At 41.1% G+C, this 15,265-nt stretch overlaps 1 protein-coding gene across 1 annotated transcript; it reads right to left on the bottom strand.

Moving 5' to 3' along the window:
- Nucleotides 1-2,545: 2,545 nt before the first annotated feature.
- Nucleotides 2,546-14,963, bottom strand: LOC147061756 (uncharacterized). The gene is made up of 10 exons (XM_085923104.1): nucleotides 14,551-14,963; nucleotides 12,828-12,889; nucleotides 12,045-12,245; nucleotides 10,973-11,029; nucleotides 10,642-10,743; nucleotides 9,834-9,845; nucleotides 6,461-6,547; nucleotides 5,754-5,826; nucleotides 5,279-5,374; nucleotides 2,546-5,204 (listed from the first exon to the last, which is right to left on the bottom strand). Exons 1-10 carry the CDS (start codon nucleotides 14,681-14,683, stop codon nucleotides 5,023-5,025), a joined length of 1,005 nt encoding a protein of 334 aa, XP_085779230.1. The 5' UTR covers nucleotides 14,684-14,963; the 3' UTR covers nucleotides 2,546-5,022.
- Nucleotides 14,964-15,265: the final 302 nt, after the last annotated feature.

Below are 15,265 nucleotides of genomic sequence, written 5' to 3'. Positions count from 1 at the left end.
CAGACCTCAAAAACCTTGAGGAGGAACAGCTCCCACATCTTGGAGGAAGTTTTCCTGGAGGAGCGGAGTATATCCTTGTCTTTTCACTTCCTGCTGATGTGGAAAAATGACTCAGACTACTTCTATTTTTATTTTATTTTTCTGTTTGAGCAGAAGAGAGTGATAACCAAGGTCACAATAAATGTAGCAAAGTCCTTAGATGTATAGACCCATCGCATCTCACATGGCATCTTTCAATCAAACTCACAGTTCTTTTTTTTTTTTTTTTTTTTTAAAACAAAGAATTGAAGAAAATTTCCTCTTTATTCCTATTCACATTCAAAGATTGTTATATTTAACTTTTAACAGGGCTTGAGACGAACTTTGTGCATTGGTTGCAGCGGTGTGCCCAACATCAGCACAAAAGTGAGCCCAATATTTCTACTGCATCACCGTTTTATAGGTTCACTTTTTTTAACAACATTTCTGGATGGTGTAGCCTTTGAAGTTGATTTTGTGCAGTTTTTGAATTGACACAAGCAAATTGGATATGCGTTGCAGTATATGTAAATGGAAAACCAGATACGGACATGAAATTAAATTGTGGAATAGTAAATCCAGCCGAATGTAAACATAACCAGATTGGAAATGTGCATGGATATTTAGGATAAAAAAAAAAAAACATTTGGGATGGGAGCACAAGGAACATATGATGCTGTTTGTATGATCCTGGGGTGAAAAAAATGGGGGAATTATTTGGGCTTGGCCCACAAAGCCCTCGAGCAAATTTGTACAGGGACAACAATAGCCAAGTGGAGTAGCAGAAGAAGATGGGGAGGCTTACTGCATCAGGAGAAAACATCTCAAAACAAACAAGCTCCGGGCAGCTTGCCTTTGTCCCATGCTCGGACACTTCTTTTCATCCTCTTCCTCTTTTTGGGCCACAATGCAGGTGTCGGTGCTGCTCCGACGAGTCAGAGCGGCGCTGTTTGCTGTTAGGATGTCGCTCGTTTACAGCGGGGGGAGGCCGTAATAGAGGACCAGGGGGAGGGAAGTGACCAAATGGAATCTTGATTGTTCTCCCGGCCTGATGTGATAACATACAAGATAGCTCAAAGGATTAAAAAAAAAAATGTGTCCCTGGGAAAACCAAGACCGGAGATAAGACATGGGAAAGTGTTATATCACTTGAAATCTCTTGTGGTTATTGGCAAAATAGATACGTAAACATAAAATACAAATGAACAAAAGTTGTATATTAAAAAAAGAAATGATTTTATTTTGTTAGCCCCACTAATTGTACAAACATATTTGACCATTAAATCGACATTTCATTTTGGGGAGTTTTTTTATTTCTAATATATACAGTGTACTGAAAAATATTGGAGAAAATAAAATATGCAAAAATTAAATTTAGTAGAGGAAACAAGTTTTAAAAAAAGTCATTGAAAAAGTATTATTGTGCATTATTAATACCATTATTTTTAATTATTCGGGGGCCACTCAGAGTGTGAGCTTCTCCTTTTTCACGCACACGGCGCTTATCACCATACTGTCAAATATTGAAATGATGTGTCACTGGGTCGTTTTTGGAGGTGTGAAGCCTGTTCAAGGTGGCCGGCCGCCAAACGTGGAATTAGGCGAGTGCAAGACAACAAAAGCCCCAAACGACAATCCGCAAGAGTTGTCGACACCTTTGCCACCTTGTTAGTTTATTTTTAACACACAATTTATTGTCATTGCTGGCTACATTTAAACATGACTTGGTGGATGCGAGCATTTAAAGATCAATGTTGTGATTATTGCCGCCATTTACATGAAATGCTTTACGGCAAATATCCAATTGAGTCGCCTAATGGGATTTCCCTGGGGCAGCAGCACAAATGGGAAGATGTAAGCAAAGTGTGAATGTTATCAAGCCTTCCCACTTCTATACTATCTAACCCCCTCCCAGAAGACCCCCTTCCATTCTTTGTCCTTTGTCATTGCTCTTATCAGTACCACTCTATCATTCTTTCAAAATAGTCGTGGCGTTGAAAGCGCTTGCAAATGTAAGGATGTCTTTGTTTGGGGCCGGACCGAGGTACGCCCCCCACCAGACTCGCCCCAGGGTGCGGGCTGATTGACGGCCCTCCGCTGGGTGAGTGACAGGCGCCATTCATCGGTTCGGAAGGCGATGACCGGCCGTGACAGGTGGTGCTGCCCCCAGTGGAATATCATTTCATAATCGGACGGGATTCTTCTTGTAAACCACGTCCTTTATGGTGTGACTGCAAAGAGAGGAACTACGAACATTCTGACGTCTGTCAATGTGCAAAACGAAAAGAGGATTTTTGCTAGTGCACCAAAAATGAAATGCGGCAGGTGTTTCGACCCTTTCATGGTGGTGGAGTCATTCACATTATTTTTTCAAGAGTACCAATGGTCAAACTGGTGACATTTTAACTTTCACGTAAAAATGTCAAAACTATCACCATTCACACCATTAAAAAAAAAATAATGGACAACTCTGTAATACCATAGTGGGCAAGCTTACGTCTATTTAGCGCAAGTCAGACAAATGAAATAATGTCACGTATCATTTATTTATAATGCTTTACTTTCATTTGGTCACAGAACGGTGTTGACAAATTTTGGTGCAATTTGAGTTTGCGTTACATGTTTTACATCAGTGTACATCGGCCTACATTAAAAGGTCAATAGAAATAGAAGATTTTTTTTTAAGTCCTTATGAGAGTGCTGCATAATCAAACTGACTTACTCTGCAAGTAACACGACCCATTTTTTTTGTATCTGTTTTCCGCAAAATACGTTTTTTTTTTTCGTCATAAAGGATCTCACCAGAGATTATCAGCCAATAATTGAGGAGCGTACTAATAATGTCTCTCAGCTATATTAATAAGCAACATCTCAAAGTGGTCCTGTCAAATCCACGCGGTGCACATAAACAACAAATTGAAGTTCACGCACATGTGTTCCCTTCAGGCACTAATGGGCATCTGTGACATGACATCTACATTCGGGGCCTATTTGTGAAACAATGACAACGAGGAAGCCCGGGACATCGGGCCCTGTGTTTTCCGAGTGGAAATAACAAAGGCGAGCGGAGCGCCGGCGGGAGGCTACGCTCTCATGGAAATGAGCAACCCAAGCAACAATGTAGCGCCTAATCTCTTCAGAGAGGAATCGGTTACACAGCAGTATGCAGCCCTCGGTGCTTTTCACTAGAGTCAGCGGCCTATAGAAACAGCAGAAGTCACTCCAACCCCCCCCCCCCACACACACAGGCGTCACGTAGCCACAGGCCTCGCTCCTACAAGCACCAGAAACAAGATGCCCCCCCCCTCTCCTCAAACAACAGAAGGGATGGAATAAATGGGGCAGAGGGAGGTACGGGGGTGTGAGGCCTCAAAGCATGGGATTAGAGTTAATGTGCCTCCCTGGGTTATAATCTCTTCAGAGGGGGACTTTGTTTGAGGGGCTTGAGGGCAGTAAGATAAGTATCTATTACAGAAACTCCCTCTTATCCCGCCAGCATCCCCGCTTCAAAAATGAGGCACAAAAACACTTGCCGTCCGATATCCCGAGATCAAGTGCTGCCCTTTTCAGCTAATCAAGAATTAAGATCTGAACCTGTATGTTGAGTTAGCAGCATCCATATTTACTCCATCTGTGACCAAAAAAAAGTCAGGTAGTTGAAGAAACGTCGGAGGCGGTGTTACGCAGGGCCCCTCGACACGCCAACAACTCTGATTGTGTTTCTAACCGACAATTAGTATAAGATTCTCATCCGAGAAACATTTTATAAGCGAAGGTGATCCATCTCACCCCACCACGCCTTTTTTGCGTCACTGGCTTGTCAGCATCCTCTTGATAGTGAGGTAAATTTTTTGTGCATGCGTCCGTGCATGGCCCACTGCAGCAGATACAATTTTAAAGACACTAGGAGGTGAATTTAGTAGAAAATAATTCATTACCTATAAACAATGTATTTATATTGTTTGAACAACAGTCATGGTTGGTACAAGTAACTAAGTTACAGCTTGCAAGTATCGCCTTTCAACAGTAAAAAAAAAAAAAAAAACAACAGCAAAGGACAGAATTCCCTTTGAAATATAAATTGGCACAGTAACACTGCAAATAGCATTGACAAGTAAAAACTAACGCTAAACTTAATTAAGGCACTTAATTATCCGATGCCAGCATGAAAACGTTAATTACCATACAAATTCACATCGTCTCTACTCCAAATGGCAGCCAAGTGACACCTTGAGTCATCCACTGACATCAAACTTTGCAGACTTTTGGTTCGTTTTTACAAGATCCACCCCCCCCCCCCCTTCTTCATGCTGTAAATGTCCCACTAGTTGTTTAACAGGTCACAATTTGTGTAAATTTTCAGATGATCTTCTTAGGTATTAAAACCCAAAGGCAATGTGCCTAAAAATTACTAGTTAATAGTATGAAAACAACAAGGGGGGAGGCAAAAAAAGTCACTGCACACAGCTCCCTTCAAGCCAATTATATTTGCTCTCATATCATCTAAGTGCATAAAAAAGTTTAACATGGCATAAAATTTAAGATCTTTCCAGCACACAAGATTGAAAGCTTACTGTGCAGGTATGAGCCAGTACGTAGTGGTTGTTTTGGATCAAATCTGCAGTTAGTTCAAACTACATCAATAAAGCATTCACTTTTTAGGTAGTTAATTAGCTTTTCACAATAAAAGCTATTTTTGGTTTAAGGGATTAAAGTGTAAACAGAAACAGAAGAAAATTCTGTAACTTTAAAATGATCCTGAGCTCCAAGGCAAGCTGGCTCTATACGTTAAAATAAGGCAATATCCATTCAAGTGTAAATACTGATGTGGTCACAAAATAATAATAGATACTACAGATAGAAGCTGTATGGAGGATGTTGGTGTCCACAGATAATTGAAAACCAATGCAGCAATTAAGCAAAGTGCAAAAGCCGCATTCACAATGAAGCAAATTGTAAAAGCTGAATTCAACTTGCAGAACAGTCCTGAGTATCCATTGTCCCTCAGCGTGAAAACTTCCTGGGTCTGAAGGCAGGAACGGCCAGCTGATGTGTCGTCGTTGTCGTCCTCTCTTCCTCGATGGGTTCCAGGTCCTCGGCGGAGCCCCACTTCTTCTTGGACTGGAAGAGTGACGCCAACTTCCTGTTCCTGTTACGCTCTCTGGCCTGAGACACTTGGAATTCGGCTGCAGTGAAAGACAACAAACGGTTAGAGTGGCAAACTTGCTTCTTGACAAGTATGAAAGTAAAGGACACTCACGCAGCTCGCAGTCCTCCTCAGGACCTTCTGCGTCTTTAGGATTAAGATAATGCAAAGCAAGATGGCCACTGTAATCCCTCAAATTCTCCTTTGCACCTGATGGAAAAATGCCATTGCAGATATGTATATTATCAAATATTGTGGATGAAATAAGGTAGATCCAAGGTAGATATCTGCTAAAAGACAGCATAGTAGGAATTAAATTGATTAGTGCTGGCTTTTCTCTTAACCCTGTAATCATGGGCATATGTTCGAAATTTCATTTCATGTTTTGTTTTTTAAGAAAATGGTCATGAATAACTCAAAAACGTGGCGTGATAGAGAAAAACAGAGTTTGGTTCTGGAGGGCCTGAGTCCTTCTGTCTAGGTGCTTTTTAGCAAGGCACATTTCTTCCCTCAACTGGTGCATCAAAGCCGATGAAGTTTTAATTATGGGCCGTGTCTGGAAGTGTTTTATTTCTTCCGTTATTTTTACCATAAGTCCTTACGAGCAGATCAAGAACGTTCCGATGTCCGTGCAGCGCCGCGATGTGTAAAGGTGTATAACCCTGAGGAAGAGGAGATAATGTGGATGAGCAGAGGGAACAGTGGTGACATTCCTGTGTTGATGCGACCGTAACGGGTAGGGGAGGGGGTATTTTGGAGTACCTACCCCCTGGAGTTTCCCAGCGCCCAGGGCGGCCGACGCAAACGGCAAGGAAAGAAAATAGAAATTAGAAAAGCTTGTGGAAACACAAAATAATGATAAAAACATAATTGCCAGGTAATTTGTTGAAAATTGCATCGTTTCAGAGCGGTGCATGCCGGGACACAGACGCCCTGTTATGGGAGACAATTAACGTGACATGATGTGATGATTTATTAGCCGAGTGCCTGCGCTCTCATCGTGCATTTGCACAGCTGGATCTTCGCTAAGATTGCAGAGGAGAGCTACGTCAGGAGATGCCGGCTTGTTGGCGAACTTATGCTCTGCCACATGACAGGATACTCACATGCTGCAAAACAGAGATGAATTTAAACAATGTAGAAAAAGATTCCATATGATAATCTTTTGATGATGATCCCTAATGTACAACTAATATTTAAAAAAGAAAAAAAGAAAGCATTGAACCATTTTTTTTTTTTTTTTTTTTTTTTTTTTTTTTTTACTTCTCACTGGCTACAGAGAGGAAATAAACTCACCGATTTGGTGTTGACATCAGCGCCGGCATTTGCGATCAGAGTTGCCATGTCCTCGTTGCCGTGTTTGGCAGCCCAGTGCAGAGCAGTCTGTGGAAAACAGCAAAAGGTTCCTCAACTCATGGGCTGATCAATTTGATCTATAAGAACCAATTTTATGCCCTTCTCGATTTCTACGTGACCGCGGTTCAGAAATCAAGCCTCATTTATCTGAGGCACCTCTCAGTCATGATGTTAAGAAACCTTGGACGCCAAGATGGATGCGGCTTGGCTACAAAATTGTCATCCTACTATTTTTACTGGGCGCCAGTGAGACCAGCTGCGCTCAAGAGGGTAGGGGATGAATGGAGGGATGGTTTCCTGCCATCTAACGGAGCCTAATTACAAAATAACACAGCGCGGTGCGCACGCTAGGGGGGAGGGCGCCTGTCACCACAGGCAAGATTGATGATGTTAGTGTGACCCGCAAAGGGGAGCCCCACCCAGACACAACTGTCAGCGCACGTCAAAGCGCAATAACGACGCTTTGCAAAGATACGCCCACATGTCGGCATGCGATGTGAAAATAATACACGCAAGTATGTAGCGGGGGGGAAAAAAAAAACACACGTCCACCTGTCGGACTGTGATCTCCCATGTTTTTCCATCACTCTTTAGGTTGTGTAATTACGGGCCATCAACAGGTGTCAGCTAACTAACCACAACCATCCTGTCGGAATCGGACCCTTAACACGGAAAATCAAACACAAGCCACATCAAAATGACTTATTATTTCTGGACAAGTGTAAATAACCTCAGATGGGAATAAAGCCTGCTGGATGGGGGACTCTATGGAAGTTCTTAGAAGGAGTTCATTGGGTCAAGTTGTCTCGGGCCGACGTGATGTTTTTCTATGACACTATTCTCTTTCAGGGTGGCTACAAGTTCTTTGAACGTGTGCCATGGGAATGTTACTAAAGCTACTTAAACATTTATTGCAGGATACTTTTGTGCACCTGTTCAAAACAGGTTTTTTTTTTATATCACGTTACAGGAAAATGAATAAGAGGGAAACAAATTCTTCATATTTTGGATGTATTTTATGTAAAGCTGAGGTCATCCAACTTTTCATGTGTCTACGCCACCTTGTCATTGCTGTATTCTTTAAAGCTGTTCAATACCAAAAAGCAACAGCGGCGCTGATGTCTAGGGCCTGATCAATTAATCGGCTGGCCAATTGAATCAGCCGATAACGTCTTTTCAAACGTCGGCTAAAAATAATCAGCCGATTGGCCGATGTTTGCCAATTATTTTTACCTATATGCATTGTAACCATTTACAGCAGTTGTGCAGAAGCAGCGTTTGTTTGAATATTTATTAAACATAAATTGACAATATTACCCGTTATCCCTAAATATATAAAGGACATTTCTTGATAAGGTAATTCTATGGAGCTGAATTAAAAAAATAAAATAAAAAGGACATTTTCATTTTTATAGGGCTTAGGTGAGCAATGCAAGTTGTGCAAGGAATTGACCTGGATGTCACTATTTTACACATAAACTAAAGTCATGGTTTGTAAATAGAATAAAATAAAATGTTTTGGTAACACAAAAATACATCACGATAGAACTTGACAAGGTCACAACCAAGTCCTGTCATCCCAGGTTTTCACCCTCCCAAGTTTTTAAAACGACAATGTGCTAGAAGGTGTACAGGAGACAGAGCACCATAAATATAGTTTGGATCTAGTCTCTCCATCTCTATTGTCAGCCCGCTGTCACAACACAAGACTGATTGACCAAAGCTCCGTTTGTCAGGAGACTCCTAGTGGGAAAGCGTGAGTGACGAGCCTGAACAGGATACAGCTTCTCCATTTCCTGCATCTTGGCTTCCTGAAATACCCACACCCACCCTCTGTCTACTTGAAAACTTGAGGGATGCCACTCCTACTAAATAGGCTCAGTGCAAGATGAAGAGGAGTGATGGGCAGAAAATGTACTCACAAACTGTGTGGCCCGAGAGGAAGAGCAGGTCCCAGCAGGGTGCGAGGTCCACGTCATAATGGGAGCAGAGACACAAACACATACCATGAGGGAGCTTTCACACATGTTCACTCACACCTTAAATTCACACAATCCTCAAATCAATATTTGGTCAGAAACAGGAAACTCTTAATACTCCCCGAGAGTAATCCCTTCACCCATCCTGGTGAAAACCGACATTTTGAGCTGGTTCTCATGAGTCATGTGACCGACCGCTTTTTGGTAAGGTAAGCGTGAATGCCATCTGTGGAAAAAGCATCTTCCTCTCCACAAATCAGGAAGTTAAAAGGGAACATCAAAGCGCACCAAAAGCGATTTAGCACCTTCCCAGGGACACAAGCGGCATTGTTCTACAATTAATCCCAGCCTGCTCTATTACTTTCAGATTATCTTTAAGTAGGTGAAGTCTTTGTGGGGAATTAAGACTCTCCTTAATCCATGACCCCCCCTTCTCATCGCCGTGCACTTCAATGGCGGCTGTGCTATCTTGTCCGGGTGGGGACAGCGGTGGCTTAGAAGGTGGTCTGCAGTGACTGCAGGACAGTGTGAGAACTGTGACACTGGGGAGGGACAACAAACATGAGCTCAAATCTCTTAAGCGCACAGGGAGACAAATAAAAGGATTTGGGTTGTCAAGGGGGGGCACAGGAGCTAAAAAGCTATCTTTCATAATCCTTTTGATAGTGGACCTTTGAAATGCATGATCTGGATGTTTTAACATGGCCTTCTCGGAATTCCATTAAGAGGGGGACAAAATCTCAGAATGACCGCATGAAAGTTACACAAGCGGATCGCAGGTCTGAGGGCAGGCAAGCATCATGCTCCCGCTTGTATCGCAAATAAAAAAAAAAATCAAAGAACTTGAACAGCGTAAATAGTTTATGAGGAAAGAAACTTACCCCCTGATGAATACGGTGATAATTGAGGGCATAGGGAAAAGAAAACAGACAGAGAAAGAATTATAATCATCCACATGCAGTTGAAACCTTTCACCGACTTTTCGGGTTTCCCTATTTAACACATTAAAACAGTGAACAGCAAGAGACATTCACGTGTTCACAATTACATTATTTATAGTGCCATTCAATTAAGAATGGCTTGGGCCTTGGTATTAAAAGTCATTAAGTGACTAAATGCATAATAAATAATAATAATAAATGCACTTGAATTAAAAGGTTGGAGTTTCTTTTTTATAAATTTTGATCATGTTATATAGACAAGAAAAATTACTAGAAGCTAAAGCATCTTAACCAGAGGGGAAGAAAATTATGGAGGACTGCTTATGAGTATCATTGACTGTAAGTAATATAATAACTTGATGGCATGCAAGAGGAAATGGATCAAATACTCACTGATGTGAAGTCCTGGTTTGGACACAAAACATAAAAGAACATGTTAAAGTCTTGATGAAACATTTTTTTGTTTTATTTTTTATTTACATTGTTCCATTCATATTGTCCTGGCCCAACTGAAATTCCCCTTATCATATCTTCTAAGTTCTTAAGGGTCTTTTTATTTCTTGTCAAGTCAAGTCACATTCAATTTAAAGAACTATGATTTGTTTTTTTAACAAGATCTATAATTTAACTTGTGAGCTAACCAAATGAAAATCAGTTAGCAAATTGACTTGGAAGAGAAAGTAGATTTGAACACAAACTAAATCAGCAAACTCGCTGGTGGCCATTTATTACCATGACTACAGGTAGTTCTGGTTCAATTTCTTCCATTTTTTTGTCTACTTTATTTTGCCCAAAAAAAATTCAATTTCTTTATGTTGGGAAATGGTTTCGGTGCTAATCTGAAATTCACTCAGGCACATATGAGCTGGCTCCTTAACGACCTTTGACAACTACCTTTCTAAGTAGCACGCAGTGCACATCCAGTGCAAATCTGGCATGAGGTGATCGTCTACATCTGCACACGAGTATGGTAGACCAAGTAATGGCATTTTCGCAGACCCATGCCGACCAATGTACAGCTGTTTGTCAGTGCTGAACAATGAATTAGAAAGATGAACAACTTTGAACAATAAGTAGCCACCTAGGTTTGACCTGTAAAGACTTGCTGGGAACGAGCAATTCTAAATTTTTTGTTTTAAGTGAATTTGTCTACTGCTGTCATATGTCCAGTTTAACAAATTAAACGATATAAGGATGCTACCTTCTTGTTGGCAAGTGATGGGTCCTGTCGAAGCAGATGAGAGAGGTCAGGAACTCGAGCGCCAGCCGCAAAGTAGATCCACTCTTTTTCTAAAGGGTCCAGCTGACATGGAAAGAGAATGGGGTCTTACACAGATTTTTTTTGTTCCTCAAATATTTTCATTTTGCTACTCATTTGTCCATGCACTTAAAACAGCCTCACAAACAAAACACAGCTCAGATAGCTGAAATAATTACATTGTCACATTTGAGACAACATTTTTATTTTGCTAGTTTGACAATCTGTCTGCTTCGACTGTAAAAAGTAGAAAAAGTTGTTACAATAGACTTACTGCGACTGCAGCAGAACCCATACTACCCGTCGACTCCTCGTCTTGCTCAGATTCCCACTGAAAGTTGGACAAAAGGCAAAAATAACTACAAATATGACGCAATCAGCCATAACCACATGCGCGCGCGCACACACACACACACACACACACACGCGCACACAGTTGTGTAAGGCTGATTCGAAGTCATCCTGCTGCTAACCAAAGGGTGTCAGGCAGAGAGAGCTAACAAGACAGCGAGAGCCGTTTTACACATGAAAGGTAACGAATAACAATCCACTCAGCGATTATTACAAAACAACACACCTGAAGTGTAAAAAAAAAAAAAAAAAGAGCCACATGCAGAAGGTAAAATTAATTCTGGTCAATTGTTTACTGGACGCAGAAAAGAAAAATGCTTATTTTGAAACTTTTTGAGCGGACTTGACTTGTTGTTTTGGATGACCAAGAGTAAACACTCGTCCTAAAGAGTGCACAATGCTCTGACTAATATGTTTGACGAAAAAAGACAATCTGATCACACACACGTGCATGAACCTCCAAAAAGAGGTGCACACTGTATATCTTTGATGTGAATGTGTGTGAATTGCTCTTAATAGGCACAAATGATTATTATCTTTCTAATGAGTCCCAACATGTTACTGCTTAGCATAATAACAGGGGAGCTTAATTTAAATGGAGATTGTGCCCCCCTGTGCCCGCCTCGCATTTAATGAGTCTGGTCTCTGCTACTTCAAATGATGTAGAACCCAATAAATTTGGCGCCTCCTGGCGGGTGATGCTGGTACTGCTAGCATTGGTAAAGGAATAAATGAAAGGATAGCATGTTTCAGGGTTCTTCGCAAGTTTAACAACATTTGGAGACTGCTGCGTCCAAACCAACATGCGCTGACATCATGAAATCTGTTATCAGACCTGCATTATTTTAAACTAAAATTGCAATATCAGAAAAATGTAGAAGTCCTCTCTAAAACGTCCAAATAAAGAATAAAAGAATACTAGAAACGCGGATAAACACCAAGAGAAAGAGAATGACGACTTTTTTTTAGAGAAAGAGAAATCGTTTTCATTTCACCTCTGCAGCATTGTCTGGCTCGCCACAGGTAATCAGCTCATCCCGACATTCCCTTTCTGTTGCCTCCCACTGTGCTGTCGGTGGCACCGTGGAGGGACTCGAAAGTCTATGCCCGTCCGCATCAGACCCGGGAGTTTTGTCTTTGTCTCGTGCTAGCAGCAGCTGTCTGTATTTCTTCTTGAGGAAAAGGAACTTATCTCCCTGCAACAGAAAAAAAACAAAGGCAATGTTATCCGTTCACATGTAGATAGCTATGCGAGAGGGGTGAGAATAGTACAAACAAGAAGTGCAGTTTTGCATCACCAATGCAACATACAGGGCTTCCTTGTAGTTCTCGTCCTACACTGTCAATGTGACCCAAATATTATTGGTGGGAAAAATGAAGCTTCAAATTTGTTTCATGAACCAGTTGTTATATTTGTTGACTCCTCTGGATGGCACTCTAAGACATGGCAAGTCAGTGTGATTTCAGCCCGTCCAATGTTGAACAGAGAGTGCCATTGAGAGGAGTAAAAAAAATACAACTGGTTCGTGACGGAGATTTGAAACTTTGCTTTGCCATTACTCCTGTATTTTTAATCAAATTATAATGTGCCATAGTCTAGCATTAGCACAGCTGTATTCATAATAACAGTACATTTTACTATAACAAACACCTCTAGTACCTACAGAGGTAAAAACAAAAGTCAAAGGCAAATCAAGTTGTACAAAACTCAAGACTAAAAAGACCCCCCCCCCCAAAAAAAAATAACCCCTTCATTACAATAATGTATATGTACTCACATTTTCAGACTTGACCACAGCAATTCTGTCAATAATGAGCTTGAATTCCTCTCTGTATTTAGCTGCAAGGACATGAAAACAAGTTCACATTCTGGCTAAATGTGATAGTGTACCATCAACCCACAATGTTATATAATCACATCATACAAGCACGGCGTGAAGGTAGAGAAGGAAAGCAGGTCTAACATTAAAAATCGAAATAAAAAAAAACTAATATACTAAATAAAGCATTGATCAAGACATTCTACGAAGGATAGATTAACAGGGCTAGAGTTTCATAGATCAAACCGGCCCACTAAAGTTAGCTTTTTAACTATTCCCTTCAATATGTTTTTGCGATACTGTATTTGATGGGGAAAAAAAATATATACTACTGAATGTGCTTACAAGGCCGCCATCCGTGTTTATTTAACGGATAGCTAGCTCGGGCAGTGCAGCCATGTTGTCCTCCCAAAAGGCTATTTTCAAATTAACAAACATCTGGCCAGTCAGTACACCAATATTGGCCTATTGGCTGGCTGTGGATTTGCCTACATTCCTACGTGGACTATTGAGAAGTTTCCTCTTCCCGGTGCGGACACAAAGGATACGCACTGGTGTTGATACGCACTGGTGGTGATACGCACTGGTGGTGATCCACACAGACAACAACAGGAAGCGACAGTTCATGTGTTTCACACAGACAGATGCTTACGACAGCAAGTTACAAGGTCCAGTTACCCATTGACCAAAAAAATCAATTCTCATCCACCCCGCCACCCAGGTTCTTCATTTGCCAACGTGGTCCACTTTTCATATCTGTTCAAAAATCCCCCATTCACACTCTTGTTAGAGGTCTAAATCCCGTCATGCGTGCAGACTTAATTATGATTAAAATACGATCATCAATTTTACAACACGAGAACACTCAACCACATGTTTGGGCAAACATGGTGGGAAGCACTTCTCTAATCACCGGATGGCCACGTCAGATGGTACTGACGTCACATCTGGACCACATGTGGCAGCAGTGCAAGGTCACCCTGGATCAGAATTTGTTTGGCAAGATTGACATATTTGCCTTTCGGCCTCAGATTAAGATAAAAAAATAAAATAAAAAAACCAAAGACAGCAATTCCAAAATGGCCATTCCAAAAGACGAGTTATTTTGTGTATTTGTAAATTTTTTGTACGTGCAGAATGGCAAAAGGTCACTGTTTTCAGGGACAGATGTGATCCGGGAATTGATGTCACTAGTCTGTATTTGAATCAATTTTGTCTCCCATGCAAACAATATAAATCAAGTAACATCTTATTTTTGACTAATACGTCATACTTTCAAGATGAAGGAGGGCGATCAGAACTACTTTCAACAGTAGGGTGGTTAACACAAAGCATCTCTGTACTTTTACCACCACTGACAGTTATGATTTGGCTCATGCAGGAGATGACGTCAGGATGTCACGTGTAGTTTAGCATGGTGGGGTTCAAGTCCCCTACATGGGGGAGGAAATGGCAACACCCCTATTCAATTTTTATCTAGGTTTATATTCATTTATTTATCTTACGTAAAATGCTTATCAAAGAGCGAGGGGAACACAACAGAAAAAAAACCTCTGCAACATAAAGTGAACAGAATACGTATGACAACTGTTTTTGGACCAGACGGCAGATACAGAATATGAACTCTGTCGTGCTAGCTAGTTATGTTTTGCAAATTTAACGAGAGCATCATGCTACTTACCACGCAACTGCACGTCACTGTGACCAATAAATGGCTTAAAAGTCTTCAGTATGTCTGCATTTCTCACTTTGCCTGAGCTGCCCGCAGTGTCGTAGAAGTAATCCAGCAGAGACTCCTCGCTCACATCACTCATGTTAGCTGCAATTTACGTCGAATTTAGGACACTTTGGACGCTGCGGCTACTTTGGACGCCCTTTTTGCGGCTGCTCTTTTTCACTGAGCCTCCCACGGAAATTTCTTCACGCCTAATTTGCGGTTTTTCATGTCAACATCTCACTCCACCCATGCTAGCGAGTTTACCACCGCAGCTGCTGTGCCTCCTCCAGTTCGTTTTAACCCCTTCCTGAGCTGAATTTAAGTAGCATCTTCCCTCAGTTTTGAGACAACTTGTTTGTCCGATATTATGTCAGTGTCACTGAACGTCTCTTTGAAATCCCGCTTTCGAACATAAACTTTTGTCCACTTCATTAATGTACTACAAATAGAAAAGTGCATAAACTATAAACAGTTAATACATGCAAAGGTGGTACACTGTACTACTACTTCCACGTGTAAATCGAAGTGCAGGACCTTTGTTTAAAATGGGATGTAAAGAACATGTATGGATTAAGTTTGCATAGACCAAAAAACAAATTATAAACAAACCAGAATATGTCCTTGAAAAATACAATAAGACAGCAGCGAGCAAGCTCTGGATGCTATTTAGGTCACTTTT

Source organism: Syngnathus leptorhynchus, chromosome 1 (genome assembly GCF_054491065.1).
Source record: "Syngnathus leptorhynchus isolate UIUO chromosome 1, UIUO_Slep, whole genome shotgun sequence".
NCBI classification, from domain to species: domain Eukaryota; kingdom Metazoa; phylum Chordata; class Actinopteri; order Syngnathiformes; family Syngnathidae; genus Syngnathus; species Syngnathus leptorhynchus.
Note: the sequence above shows the minus strand (reverse complement) of the source record. Positions and strands in the feature narration are given on the sequence as shown.

Bases quoted from the DNA above. Each gene is read 5' to 3' on its own strand.
- LOC147061756 (XM_085923104.1), bottom strand. From the start codon at position 14,683: ATGAGTGATGTGAGCGAGGAGTCTCTGCTGGATTACTTCTACGACACT. The intron at 10,744-10,972 runs GTAAGTCTATTG...TTTCCATGTCAG, and splicing joins TGGGTTCTGCTGCAGTCGCA to CTGGACCCTTTAGAAAAAGA. The intron at 5,375-5,753 runs GTAAAAATAACG...TTTTTCCATCAG, and splicing joins TCTGCTCGTAAGGACTTATG to GTGCAAAGGAGAATTTGAGG.